Below are 14,412 nucleotides of genomic sequence, written 5' to 3'. Positions count from 1 at the left end.
CACACACATATATATATATATATATATATATATATAGACAGTAGGATCACTAAAATAGTGAAATACCCATAATATATTTGCAGAACCTCCTCATCAAGATAGACAGGCGGCACAAAATCTGCCCCATACAAGAAGGACGATAGGAGTACGGACACGCACCTACGTGGTTTAAATATTTTAACTATTGACAATAAAGGTTTTTTAAATAACATCTAGAAACTTTTAAAAACTTTACAATACCAGGAAGCTGCTGTGATTGTGAAATGTTCGACTTTATGCGTACTGTGCATTATAGGATATAAGTGTATGTATTTTAAATCAAAACATCTGTTGTGATGGTAGTTTCCAGTTCATAATGATGTTCCCTCTGAAGATGGTCCGTAAGGACAGAAACATGTAAGGGAGATAAGTTTTCACGTAGTAAAAACTTATACGTCACATTGGACGGAGTGGTTTGTATTTATAACTGTTAGTGTGACGGACCAGAATGAAACAAGTCAAATTTTCATGAGTAAATGATTAGAAAATTCAGACTCAACATGGAAGTGTGTGAATTTAAAAACTCCAATGGAGGGGAAAAGATGATTCAGTACATGCACTGCTCTCTCACAACTATGGACTAATTGGCATACATTATATTATAAATTTAGGGCAAGATGGAAAGTGATTTGTATAGCCTGTCTATTCCTGTAGAATCGTTCCAACATATTACCAGAAAATGCATATGTATTTTTAAAGTAATCAGTACTATATGAATGTATAAGTGGTGGGCCTTCTTGGCCCTTGCACCGCAACCCACAGTGATGTACTGTGCTCAATGTATCATAACTTATAATATTTGTATTTTAAGGCAGTATTATCAATATTTGGTGTGCACAACACAATGTACAAATCTGCTTCAATCAAGAAAACATAATGATGATGATGATGATGATGGAATTAATGACTGCAGAAATACAAGCATCCAACACATTCTCTTTGTAAAGCAGGTAGATGGCCAAATACGTGGTGCAATCCAAAAGTTCCTGAAATATATCAATAAAAACTATTACATCTTAGCTGGATTTTATTCTGCACCATCACCTGCAAAGTAGTCCCCTTGTGAGCGCATACACCGTTCTCAGCGTTTCTGCCTCTTTTGAAATGCATCCTGAAGGTTTTCTTTGTTAGGGTGTTTGGTACCGTCTGCGTTTCTAATTGAATTTCCTCAACTGTATCAAATCTTCGCCCCTTCAACTTGATTTTCATCTTGGGGAAGAGAAAGAAGTTGCATGGAGCTAAGTCTGGCGAGTACGGTGGGCGGGGAACAACTGCCATCTTGTTTTTAGCCAAAAATTCCTGCACAATGTAAGCCGTATGTGGTCGTGCGTTGTCATGGTGGAGTACCCAGTTGTTCGTGCGCCACTTCTCTGGACGTTTTCTCCTCATGTCCTCCCTCAAATGCCTTAGAACATCGCGATAGAACTCTTTATTGACTGACTGACCAGGAGGGACGAACTCCTTATGAACAATCTCGTCAATATCGAGAAGACAGATCAACATGGACTTAATGTTGCTCATGAGCTTTTTTTTGGCCAAGGTGAAGAAGGGCTCTTCCATTACAACGAGGGCTGCATACTTTCAGGGTCGTAGGCATAAACCTAACTTTCGTCACTAGTGACAACCTTCGAAAGAAAGTCTGGATCCTCTTGAAGCTGTTGTTGAAGTTCCCTGCAGACTTCCAAGCGATGTTGCTTCTGTTCATTTTGCAGCAGTCATGGAACAAACTTCCCCTCAATCCTTCTCATGTTCAGTTCCTCTGACCACATTTGTTGACGTGTACCATAACTTAGTCCCAAGGTGTTACAGAGGCCTTGGATGGTCAGTCTACGATCTTGCATAATCGGATCCCTAACTTTCGCGACATTATCTGATGTGGTTGCACTTGACGGCCGTCCCGAATGATCATTATTTTTAGTTGATGTTTGGCCATTTTTGAAACGCTTACACCAGTCATAAGTTTGTGTCTGGTATAGACTGTTTTCACCAAAAGCTTGCTTCAACATTTGGTGCGTTTCTGTAGCGGTTTTCCCAAGTTTAAAACAAAACTTTATAGACATGCTGCTCTCTCAGGTCAGCCATTGCAAAACCGCAAACTCATGGAAACACAATAATGGAAATACATTCACCAATAATAAACCCAACCATTCAACTCAACGCTGCTTGCCACACAGATTCAAGAAGGGTGTGTGGATGCGGAGATACCTAGCGGTATTTCGATGTATTCATAATCATTTGCACGCAAAATTCAAATTTCGGGAACTATGGGATTGAACCACGTATCATACTGTACCTTCTCCATTCCTTAATCTCTCTTTGTCATGCTGTATAAGTTTCTTCAGCATCAGGTGAGTTCCAGCATGTTCCACAACAAAGAATTCCTGTTTCTCTTCAGAAATTTTTTTTGTCACATCACAGATATATTCAGCAATGGTCTCAAAAGCCTTCTGCAGCTCAGAACCTGAAATATCCAAATTAAACAAATTATGACAATCTTCACTATACCCATAAACTACCTCTCTTTTTAACTCTTTGCAGACTGGCGATTTAAATATTGAAATCACCCTGGGGACCAGCATACTTATACCTACTACCCTAACTTGTGCACTGTTCACTTTAAAAATTAATATAAAATCTCCTAATTAATTTTATGAACTAAAATTTTTGGAGAACACCAATGCTCCTAGAAGTGCTTGAGAGTGTGATATTTCTGGAAACATTCCCCTTTGTGAAGTGGCATTACACACTTGCAAATGTAGACAGTCATAGTCCTTTTTTTGTGAACTGCGCAAACACAGCATTGCATAGAAGAATGCTTCCCCTTGGAATGTTCACTCTTCACAATTTTCACGTCATGTTTCCGCATATCACCCGAGAGTTGCCCAGGGGTGTCCACATGAGGCCTGTGTGGGGTGGGAGTAGACGGTCCTGGTCCCACTAAGTCTGCGTCTGCCGGCACCGTCCGGTCTGTAGCCCAGGCTTTTGTCACATTCAGCAGAAATGCCTTGTATTTCAATTTTGAATGAGGGTTTAGATTTTTGAAAACCAAAAATGAATTGAAAATGGCACAATTTATAAGCCACAAGGCAACTTTCTTTGTCCACTTTACTGTTTTCCAAGGAAGAGAATAATAGGCCAAGTAGTGATCAGCTCTTATCAACTCCCTCCATGAACTTATTATACCCGGAAATACAAACAGGCTTCTTTACCTGTCCTTGTCTCCTTTGAACATCAACCATGCTCAAATTGTGAATTGTGGAAATCATATTCACAACAAGAGTATCCCTCCAGAACTGAAGAAAAATATCCCCCTTTCTCCTGAATGTGGTTTTACCACGTTTCAGGGATTTACATTCCTCTTTCAGATCTGGAGGAAGGCATCTGTTCACCCTAATTGTTCCACAAACACATACTTTTCTCAAAAGTAGGTGTTCTGCAGTTGCCACACTGTTATAATTGTCTTGATAGACATGGTAATTTTGATCAAGATACGGTTCCAAAACAGAAAGAATAGTTTCTTGTAATTTCTTTCCTTCACCATAATAAAATTCTAAATTTCCACTATAGCCTGAAGTGCTTTCAGTAACTACACGAACAAGTAGGCCATACTTTGTAAGTTTCCCAGGATTATATGTTCGCATATTGCACTACTCCCTGACAGATTGCTACGTACAGCTTGAAGAAGTAAAGGCATTTATTTTCCGTTGCAGGGGCATACAGTTACAGCGAGGTCACGTAACTGATTAGTCAGCAAACATTCCAGAGGCTTATAACGCAGCTGCAGGCAGCTACGTGCAAGCTGGGTGGCATCAGAGCGATGTATAGTGTGTTGCAATTTATCATGTTCTAAAAACGTATTAATACGAGACCGGTCCACCACATTTAAAAGTGGGAAAACGTATTAATGCATGTGTGGTCTGCAAAGTGTTAATACATACTTTTACATATGAGAAAATACTACACAAAGAAAAAATGCCACATTTATATTTTGTTATCATCATCTATCTACTACTAACTGCATTAGACAGTGGCAGTGAAAATATGTGAACAGATTATTTATATTTCAGTAGCAACAGTTAAAAAATCTATTCAGATACTTTATTAACAATTTTCTCGAAAGACAAATCAGGTTCCAATGAGAATTGGGCAGAACTAGTACAAGGTTGAGCCCAGTGATGAGTTTCAGGATGGCAGTGATGAAGTTTCAGGTACCAAAACAGCATATAACCTGTTGTCTTGTCTACAGAAAAACCTAGTCCTGACCAATGAAGCATCAGCCAATCAACACTTCCATCTTCTAACCTTTTCCTGATTTGAGAACTGCCAGTGTAACCATTCCAATAGAACTGTTGCTGAGCCACGTTTCTGCATCATTTGCAATAGCCTCCAATAAGGGATCCGACACTGCATCCAGCAATTCTGATCTTCTCACTTCCAGATCCTTCTTACTGAACACAAAATAAAGTTCATTATTAAAAACACTGAAATACAACACACTCCACAAATCAAGTGGGTACTGTCTCCAACCCCCAACACTTTCTGTCACTTTGCCAGGTATGGAAACACTCATTGCACTGCCAAACATAAGGGCAAACAAGCAAGAAACCCAACAGCCCATTTAACTAACCTGCATGTATTTTTGAACTCTTGACCTTTCCAATTTATAACATGAATGTTTCATTTCAGATAAATTTCAGGATGCATAATATGAAACAAAACTATCTTCACATAAAAGTACATATATTTAAGTAATTTTCACACATTCTTTGAACTGCTGACTCTTCCAATTTATGACATGAATGTTCACTTTTAGATAAATTTCAGGAACAAAATTATAGGGACACAAAAGTATAGATATTCAAGTCTCATTGTTTTTCTAGTAATAAAAGTGAGCTGTCCCTGTAACAGGCTGTGGAGGCCCATAGGATTGTGGGATGTCAATGCTCCCACATCTTCTAGACAATTGGCTCTTAGATGGCGGTAATGTTGTCAGGCTTACATGCCAGCTGCCCTTTAACTGACAGGAAAATTCCTGGTACTCATTTCTGTTAGAGGCTGAGTCAACTTCAGGGCCACAGTGTGGCTAGGATTAGGTAAATTGAAAAAATCTAATGACCTCATCTGGAATCGAACATGCTACCTTCTGGCTTGTAGCACAGTGTCTCAACCAACTGCTTCAGTTTTTCCTTCCTGTATATATATTACACAGATTCCATTTATTGGAGGTAGTTTTATACAAGTCTTCACTCTCAAGACCAGAGAAATTTTTCAACAAAGACAGGTTTCCAATTAACAGAGGTCCCTTTTAGACATGTTTTACTGTACATATTTTGTATAATTACAGAATAGTATCATGACTTTTTGTTGTAGTTAACACTACTGTGGTAGCAGTGGTGTTGTTCTTAATAACAGGCACATACAAACTACAAGTGCAAGCTTATGAAACCAATTAATGTGGGAACTACAAAACCACTAGATCCTAATTGGAAAATATGTCAAAGTTCTTGGAAGGATATGTATGGTGAAAAAGGTCAAGAAGTTTCAAATGAGGTGACAGGATGATTATGAATTGTGAACTGAGAGGGCGAGAATGAAGGAATTCTGGATTCGCCACTGGAAGACTGAAGAAAACCATGGAAAACCTCTGGATAGCTAGGTTGAACAACTTCCTGAATATGAGACAGACATATTATTGTCAAGTTAAACTGTCTTAATAACATAACATAATCGAGGAAGATGTCACCATAATTAATGGAAAAGAAATTCAGTGACAGTTGTTGAATTGTTCATATTATGAAAATATCTAGGAACAACACACAGGATCATCTCAGTTTCATTCCACAAATCAATTGCTAGGATTTATGAATATAACTACTTACATACAGCTGAGTGCAGCGCCCTTTCTGAGCATGTCCACTTCTGTGGGATGGAAATACAAGGGATCTCTATGTGCTACCAAGTATAGGATGACCTTCCTTCCATATTCATCACTTGCAACACTCCATAAATCTCCTAAAACTTCAGGCATCAGCATCTACATAAACAAATACATGCAGTAAAGCAAGCATGGTAAAATATGTACACTAGAAGAGAGTTCCAAATATTTCTTGCAAATAATAATTCGTAACTCTAGCACCACTTACACAGGGCAGTCCTGGTGAATATACTACACATGTAAAAGGAGTATTGCCATGTTGTTCATACATATATTACCCTACGCTACATACGTGTAAATAAGAAAGTAAAGAGAATCTCATGAACCTTATATTATGAAGTGCTAAACACACATAAGTGACGTAGCAAATCTTATTAACGTAATGGACCACGTTTCCAACATGGTAAATATCATTATACGGGACCTCACAGAACTCAATGTGCTCAAATCTTCACATTCAACTGTGACGTCGGCTCCTGTCCGTGGTCTGTGTGCTCACTTCTCCCCTCTACTTTCTCTACTGTCCCCTTCTCTCCTTCCCCTTCCGAGCCGACTTAGCAGCCTAACGTGTGGAGCTCTAGGCTTTTGGCTTTCCAACCGTCGATGGGGTAGGTTGTTCTCGTTTCGGACCACCGGTCGAGGTCATCCTCGACCGTCTAAATTAATTTCTCTACATAGTATTCTATCTTAGAACAGCGAACTCTGCAATCATTCTGATACAGGTATTTACATTATGTTTGTATTCTTTCTTTATTAATATATTATATTTATTCTTTGTTAATATTTGATTTGGTTATTTCTGTTTGGGTATTTCCGCCTTGCTGATTTCTTTGTCCTCCCCTGCTCGCCCGGTCCTGTGATCACGAGAACCTATATGCAACCTGAAGGATCCTCTGTAGAGCGTGGTTCCACTTCAAAAAAGTGGTAGCAGAGCGTGGTTTCGCTTCACAACTAAGATGTGTCAACACAGAGCATAAGCTGACTCTGGTGATCATTTCTACCTTCATCATCAAGAAATTATGTCACATTATTCTCTCATGATAGAGGCACAGATCTCCGAAATACTGGACTTCTGCTCTGAATTAACATGGCTGGTTGCCCAAGATTTTATCACTTTAGTTTAGCTTATCAAAATTCAAATTAATTTTTTTGAAGGTCCACTACGGTTGACCAGTTACGGAAATCCAATGTTTGAATTTTTGCTAAATGTATTTTGTATTACTTGAATTCCCTCCTTCCACAGAAAAACAACAGCTGAAATTAGTATACGCACGTGAAGTTATTTGTCGCGTGACATACCCAACACGTGACAATACCTTTTTCAGGAGAACAGTGTCATCCACAGTATCAAACAGAGCCAGAAGAATCAGATGCCCATGTTCAGACTTGGCAACTTCCATCATGTGTCCCTTTAAACTCTTCATGATCATTTTCTTTACCTGTCAGAATAAGCACAATGCATTTTCATTCTTGTTTCACTGCATGTAATATATAAGGACACAAATATCAAGCGAAACCTTCTTTAGGCTTAAGCAAGGAAATAATTATAACAAAATTAAACTTCAAATCCTGTAGTGATATTGAAATTTCACATGAGGAATAAATTCATATTAATCAGGAACTTGTACCAATAAAAATTTATTTATATAACTGTGACCAGGAATACAAAATGGAACACTATATATATAAATGTCTCTATGAAGAACATATTCAAGATGTTTCACTGTACTAAATGGTTGTATATGACCATTAACTAGCTTATGGGTGGTGAGCATATAAAATCAGTTACTTTCTTTTTTTAAATTCACTTAGTTGGGAGTGGAGTCCAGCTGGGTCCACTAGGCACAGCGACTACTGATTGGCCTATTGTAGCTGCCCTGGGTGATTATGATGATGGAGAATTTGGTGGAATGAAGATTGGCAGGGGAAACCTAAGTACTGGGAGAAAACCTGCCACAGTGCCACTCTGTCCACCCAAATCCCACTTGACCAGACCTGGGATCGAACCCGGGTCGCTGCGGTGGGAAGCCAGTGAATAATCGCTTAAGCCATGGCATGGCCAACTCAGTTACTTTATCTTTACCTTAACATGAGGGAGAGTCAGTAAATAAGTCACAAATGGACATAAAACGTAAAACATGTGATATCTGAACCTGGAAATAACATTTAATTCTCAACATATCCTCCACCAACAATGATAAACTTGTTCCAATGCTTTACCAGTGTGTTGAAACCCACAGCACAGAAGTCTTTTGACTGCTGTCTCAGCCACTTCCACCATCTCTGTTTCAACCTCTTCATCAGCAAAACATGTGGCATGTTTCTCAACTCAGTTGTGAATTGCTTTACACAACAAACACTTCCCAATGTAAACAGGAAACTCTTTATGAATATCCTTTGCACTGAATCCTTTTGCTCATAAAAAATGCACAACAGAACGCTGCTCTTCAGTAGTATACCCCTCAAGCACAGTCCCCATTTTCACTACTGAAACCAGCCCCTGAACATGCGCATGCATGTCTGCTACTTAGACTGTCACAAAGCTCTCTAGTGATACAGAAAACCTATTATGGCCATTACAGATGTTTTAACTTCATATGTAACCTATTTAGTGACTCTCCCTCATATTTCAAATTCTTTAGGATTATGAAAGCAATTATCATAAAAAGAAGTACATTTTAAATTATCTGTAGGCATAAGCATGAGTTTAAAATATTAAGAAAATAGCAACCTCCCAGTACCTCTTTATCCTGAGATTTAATATTTAATTATGTCGGTCCAATTTTTGCTGACAGAATTCAAGAATAACAGTCTCATTCTGGAAGTATGGGAACAGCAGAAATTCAACCACCTTCTGTAATGTTTTCCTTAATACTGAACTTTCTTGTAAATAAAGACATACTGTACATATTTCATTCTGCATTGGCCCCCACACTGAAACCAACATTACATACCCCTGGATTCAATTTTGTTCAGCAGTAAAATAAACCAACTGTCACACTCCTATCTTCTGGGGGGGGAAAACAGAGATAAAAAAATCGTTTTTACAACTCAGAATTCGATTTTTATGAAGGCAACCTAATTATATTAGCTGTAAGGTTTTCTAAGAAATACATCAATTTAGATGTTAAGGTTCAAATATATCACTTCATTTGCTGTAAAACACAATTTCATTCATTTTGTTTATGGTTTCTTTAATGACCATGTCAGTAGTTTGGATTATATGGCATTAAACGATAATAATGAATTGGAAAGATGTGGTAGTCGTGGTGGCCTAATTTAAAGTAAACAACAAAATGCAACTGTGGTACACAGGATGTTTGGATGAAACATGCTATGCACACAATTAATTTCCATCTGCTTAACAGGAGTTTCTTCTACTAGAGTAATTTGAAAATTGTTCTGTCATTCAATTTTAACATACTTTATTTGAAGCATGCCAGATGCACATTATGGCGACATGTGCACCATCCCTTGTACTGGTGAAGTCCAGAAGAGAATTCTGTATCTGTAAGAGAGCCTCATCACGGTCTTCCTTTGAGCAATGTCTCAAATATTCACACAGAACTGTGTGTAGCAAAGAAGATTTTGTTAGTTTTCTGTGGACAAAAAAAAAACACCATGGCTATAGAATGCAGCTTAGGTAGTCCATATTCCATATTCCATATTGAGGGGGTGGGTTTCCCCATGCACTTAGACTGGTTAGTGGTCCATTGTGCATCCCCCTTTAATTTCTACTGTCTCCATACCCTACCTGTACTGGTGCTTACTATCAGCCCCTTTCTGCCACCAAGGTTCCAACCTCCTCTGGCAGTGGTATGTAATAGTCAGTCCCTTTCTGTCAGGGAGGTCCCCCTTCCTCTGGCAGTGGTACCTAATACTTCCCCCATCTACCGGAGGAACTGGAAACTACTTGGGCAGGAAATGTTGCTTAATTTTGCTCAGAGGTCTCCTAGAGACATGAGTTTCTTTTACGTGCCGTAAATCTACGACACGGGACCCACAGCTTAAAGTCCCTCCCGGAGGACTTGTTCCCTGAATTTTTCCGCCCTTAAAAATTCCACGACCTCCGCCGGGTTTTTGAACCCACGTACTACGAGTCATGAGGTGGGACATTACCTCTAGACTATGGAGGCCGCTAGGTAGTCCATAAGTCCAATATTCATATGAAAATTTTCAAAACATTTCAGCAGGCACATTTTAATTCTTCTGAATTTTGATAACACTTGGAAGTTAAATTTTGGTACCTATGCCTTCATGCTCCTCCATTAAGATTACTTAAAACAATAATTTAATTAAAAGTTTCTATTTGAATTTTGTGTTATAATGGAACTTTATATTCTTAACCCCAAGAGCAGAGTGACCACATGGCATCCTAAGCAACAAACCTGGTGTAGTACAAAATTGCTGGCAGCCAATTGTGTATATGAACTCTGACTTTTAATGCCTGTTTCTGAACTTTACAAGCTCAGTCACTGAGAGGCTAAACATTCAGATAAGAACAGAGACAAGCATTTTCAAAATTTCGTTGTGTGCATTTCTGTAAAACATCATGGGCCATAATGAATGCAAAAATATTTGTCAAGATGATGCTAACACATAAATCTGTGTGAAAAAGTAAAACATGTACATACAGAAAACTAACAATGAAGTCAACACTTTTTTGAACAATTACTGTACTGGTATTAAGTATACAGTGAAATAGTATTACAATGAATGTAAATTAAATAAAATTTAATATGCACAAAGCACTTACCCTTCCACTGTCCAAAGCTTATATAGACATATGATCAGTTCATTACCAAATATCAAGATACCAAACAGAAATTACGTTTCCTTTCTAAACACTTTTATCAATGCAACAGAATTTAATTTATAAGTATGCCTAATGAGTCATTCTGAGCACTGTGAAATTCAAATTGTAATGGAATAGATGTTCCCATTATTCTCACACCAGCAATCTGCTTTTTGCAATGGTAAACAATTCTCTGACAAACGCTGTCCCATGCATCAATTTGTGAAAACTCATTCAGACACTGTATTATCACATTTGTTGAAGAAGTTTATATTTTATTTCGAAAGAAATTAGTTCCAAAACAGCTCTTCTTATCAAGAAGTGCTAAGGAATGGTTTGGTCCTTTCACTGTCACAATGCAGATCAGCCCATCTGGATACCATGTGCTGTTCTGTCAGACCAATTAAACAATCTCATACATGGTACAGTCATTAATTTCGTGGACTGTGGTTTTGACGACCTCCTCAGACAACTTAAATCTACGACCACGTAGTTTTGCTTTCAAGCGGTGAAAGAGAAAGAAATCGCACGGTGCGAGATCAGGTGAGTATGGAGGTTGTGGCAAAATGGTGACCTGTTGCCTTGAGAGTTCCTCTTGGACAAGAATAGGGCGATGTGCAGGGGTGTTGTGTAGCAACAGCCAATTCTTCCTATACCAAATGTTTCGCCAGGGGATTTGCCTAGTTTCTGGCAGAACTTGATGTTTGTCTGTTCTTCAAATTGCCACACTTTCAATTCCTGCCACTCACATTTAACTGCAGTACACAACAGAGCCCGTAGTTCTGCTCACACTGTTTGCACACAACTTCCTCTTGCTGTAATGAGAGATGAACTAACAAGGCATCATATTGTGCCTCAACCTATCCACTATAGTACATTGCAATGACACTTTGCTGCCAGTCCACGAAATTATTGACTGTGATAGTACACCTCATATGGAACTTATCCTCGAAATACTTGCAAGAGCAGGATCTGACACCTTATGGTTACATTTAAACCATTAATTTATGCATATTCCCCCCTTCAACAATGCAATGTCTGACTTGAATTGCTGTTACTTTACATAATTGTAGCGCACAGTACAGACACAGGAAACTTAAATTTCAACGAAAAGATTGTTTCTCTGTAACTTGTGAGAAACTCATGCCAACAAGTAAATAGTATTGATTTTGAATGTAAAAGGGTAAGCTTACAGGGAGAAAGATGAACTGGCAATACCATACTTACTGCCTTCAAGATATTAAAGAGAACTTGTTTAGCACATGTGCTTAGCAGAGTAGCCAAGCTACTCAATTTTCACTATTGAATAATCTGATATCAAGAACAATGAAGCTGCTTCTAAATGTCACATTCTACACAAAAAAAAAAAAAAAAAAAAAAAAAAAAAAAACAGATGTACCACTACCTCTAGAACCTATCCTACCCAATGGGCAATATGATTTGATACTCCTCTGTTTTATTTTGATCATTTTGACGATGTACAACCATTTATTCATGTTAGATCTAAAAGTTCACTAAGATGGTATACTAATATAACGATCAGTTTTTTTTTCTGATAATATTCTTGTCATTATTTTGTAAAAAACAATATTTTGCAGACTGGACTCCAGCTCCATCACCTGGCAAAATATCTACACAGCTGGGCCTGATGGATTGAGTCCGTTTGTGGACAATGGAAGTAACTCAAGTCATGATATGTAAACCAAGCAAAACAGAAAGCACCTCTGGGAGTTAGGGTAAAAATACATTTTTAACCACATGGATATGCCCTTTCACTTACCACCATGCATATATTCCAGAAGGAGTCCATTAAACCAACACCAAAGTTATGACTGAAGTTGAAACAAATGAACCACACTGACACAAGGGAACTACAGTTATTATTACTGTATCAGCAGCTCATTATCTTTAGCAGTCCGCAATATCTTCACAGTACTGTCAGCAGACCATAAACCAGATATACAGGTAGGACTAGTGAACAACACTTTGTGGTTTGGCCACATGGGCCAGTAAGATTAAATTTCTGTGCCACCTCAAGAACTTCAGGCTAACTATTGAGTTTGGTACAAAAGTGTAAACTGATAATATTCTTCCTTTCCTTTTATGAATGTTTTGGTCATGAAGCTGGTTCCTAATTTATCTTTGAAAGTGTACTGGATGTTATTTACATTTCGAGTCTGACAACACCCATCACATGAAAAAGAGTGGCTTATAGCATGAGCAATACAGGCAAGCATATGTCAGGATCAGAAGGATTTTAACAAGGAAATTAAGAATAAAACATAATCTGATGCTTAATGTATAACCACAACACTTCACTGATTTCATTATCAAGTGGGGGAGAAGCAACCATCCTTCTTCATATAAAATATATCACGGTATGGTCATTATCCCACATGTTACAGTTGCTTCTGAAAAATTCCAATGTACTGGAAACCACTTCAATGTTAAGACCATTTTTAAAAATAACATACGTTCTATGGGACACTTATAAAAACTGGTCCTGTCAGAGACATCCAGCAGACAAGCCAATGTGTGTATAGAATTCATTGTGATTGTGGAAAATATTATCTCAGCGAGACCTTTGGAAGTATGCATTAAGGAGCATATATATGACACAAAGAATCCTGGAAAAATAAAAAATAGACAAACATGTGCTGGAAGAGGGCCACCAGATACGATGGAAGGAAGCTAAGGTTTCAACAGGCTGAAAGGAAACAACCCGCATGTCCCTGGTAGCTCATTCAGTCATTCAGCCAAGCTTGGATACCCCTTCCCATCATTAGACAGAACTCCGTCAATTTAATACTACGTGGAAATGTTCCAACCTGGCAGTCCATAGGACAAGTTTCTGTCTGTATTCTGCACATGTATTTACATAATAATTACTGATACTTGGTTATTTGTTGGAGGGTTATTACTGGTATCATCATCATCATCAGTAATCTGTCAGACAACAGGTCCACAGTCTCTTCCAAAACAATTTCTCCACTTAATGCGATCTAGAGCTTTCTCCTTCAAACGACAGTATCCTCTTCTGTCCCCAAGGTCATCCAGCATTTTCTTACGTCTTCTTCCTCGTCTTCTTGTCACTTCTATCCGCCCCTATATCTTTCCTTCAATAACTTCTTTTAGAAGGCAGTTTCTGCGTAAAACATGACCAATCCAATTAGCCTTCCGTTTTCTTATTTCACATAGGATATTCTTCTGCTCACTGACTCTAATTAACACTTCTTCATTTCTCACATAATCGGTCCAACTGATCTTCTCCATCCTTCTCCAACACCACATTTCAAAACTTTCCAGATGTTTCTGATCTACTGCTCTAAGTGTCCATGTTTCAGCCCCATACAGAGCTATGCTCCAAATGTAGCATTTCACTAGTTTCTTCCTCAAATTTAAATCCAATTTGCTGGTAAAAAGATTCTTCTTCTTGCTAAATGCAGCTTTTGCCATGGAAATCCTAGATTTAATTTCACACATACACCTTCCATCATCTGTTAACAAGCTACCCAAATATTTAAAACATTTCACATTCTCCAGTTGTTTTTGGTCTATCTTTATTGTGACTGGGGTTGGTTGTCTCGAAATTTTCATTACTTTTGTTTTCTCCACATTCATTTCCATGCCATAGCACCTTCCA

General features: G+C 38.2%; 1 protein-coding gene across 1 annotated transcript in view; it reads right to left on the bottom strand.

Moving 5' to 3' along the window:
- Window positions 1-14,412, bottom strand: part of LOC111866903 (pumilio homolog 3) — a 48,775-nt gene that overhangs the window by 9,383 nt on the left and 24,980 nt on the right. Inside the window, exons 6-10 of the mRNA XM_023856266.2 lie at window positions 9,399-9,573; window positions 7,291-7,413; window positions 5,919-6,073; window positions 4,342-4,487; window positions 2,333-2,500 (exon numbers count right to left, since the gene is read on the bottom strand). Of these exons, the coding sequence (XP_023712034.1) occupies window positions 2,333-2,500; window positions 4,342-4,487; window positions 5,919-6,073; window positions 7,291-7,413; window positions 9,399-9,573 (767 nt within the window). The remainder of the gene's footprint in view (window positions 1-2,332; window positions 2,501-4,341; window positions 4,488-5,918; window positions 6,074-7,290; window positions 7,414-9,398; window positions 9,574-14,412) is intronic.

This window comes from Cryptotermes secundus, unplaced genomic scaffold (assembly GCF_002891405.2).
Source record: "Cryptotermes secundus unplaced genomic scaffold, Csec_1.0 scaffold858, whole genome shotgun sequence".
Classification (NCBI taxonomy): Eukaryota; Metazoa; Arthropoda; class Insecta; order Blattodea; family Kalotermitidae; genus Cryptotermes; species Cryptotermes secundus.
Note: the sequence above shows the minus strand (reverse complement) of the source record. Positions and strands in the feature narration are given on the sequence as shown.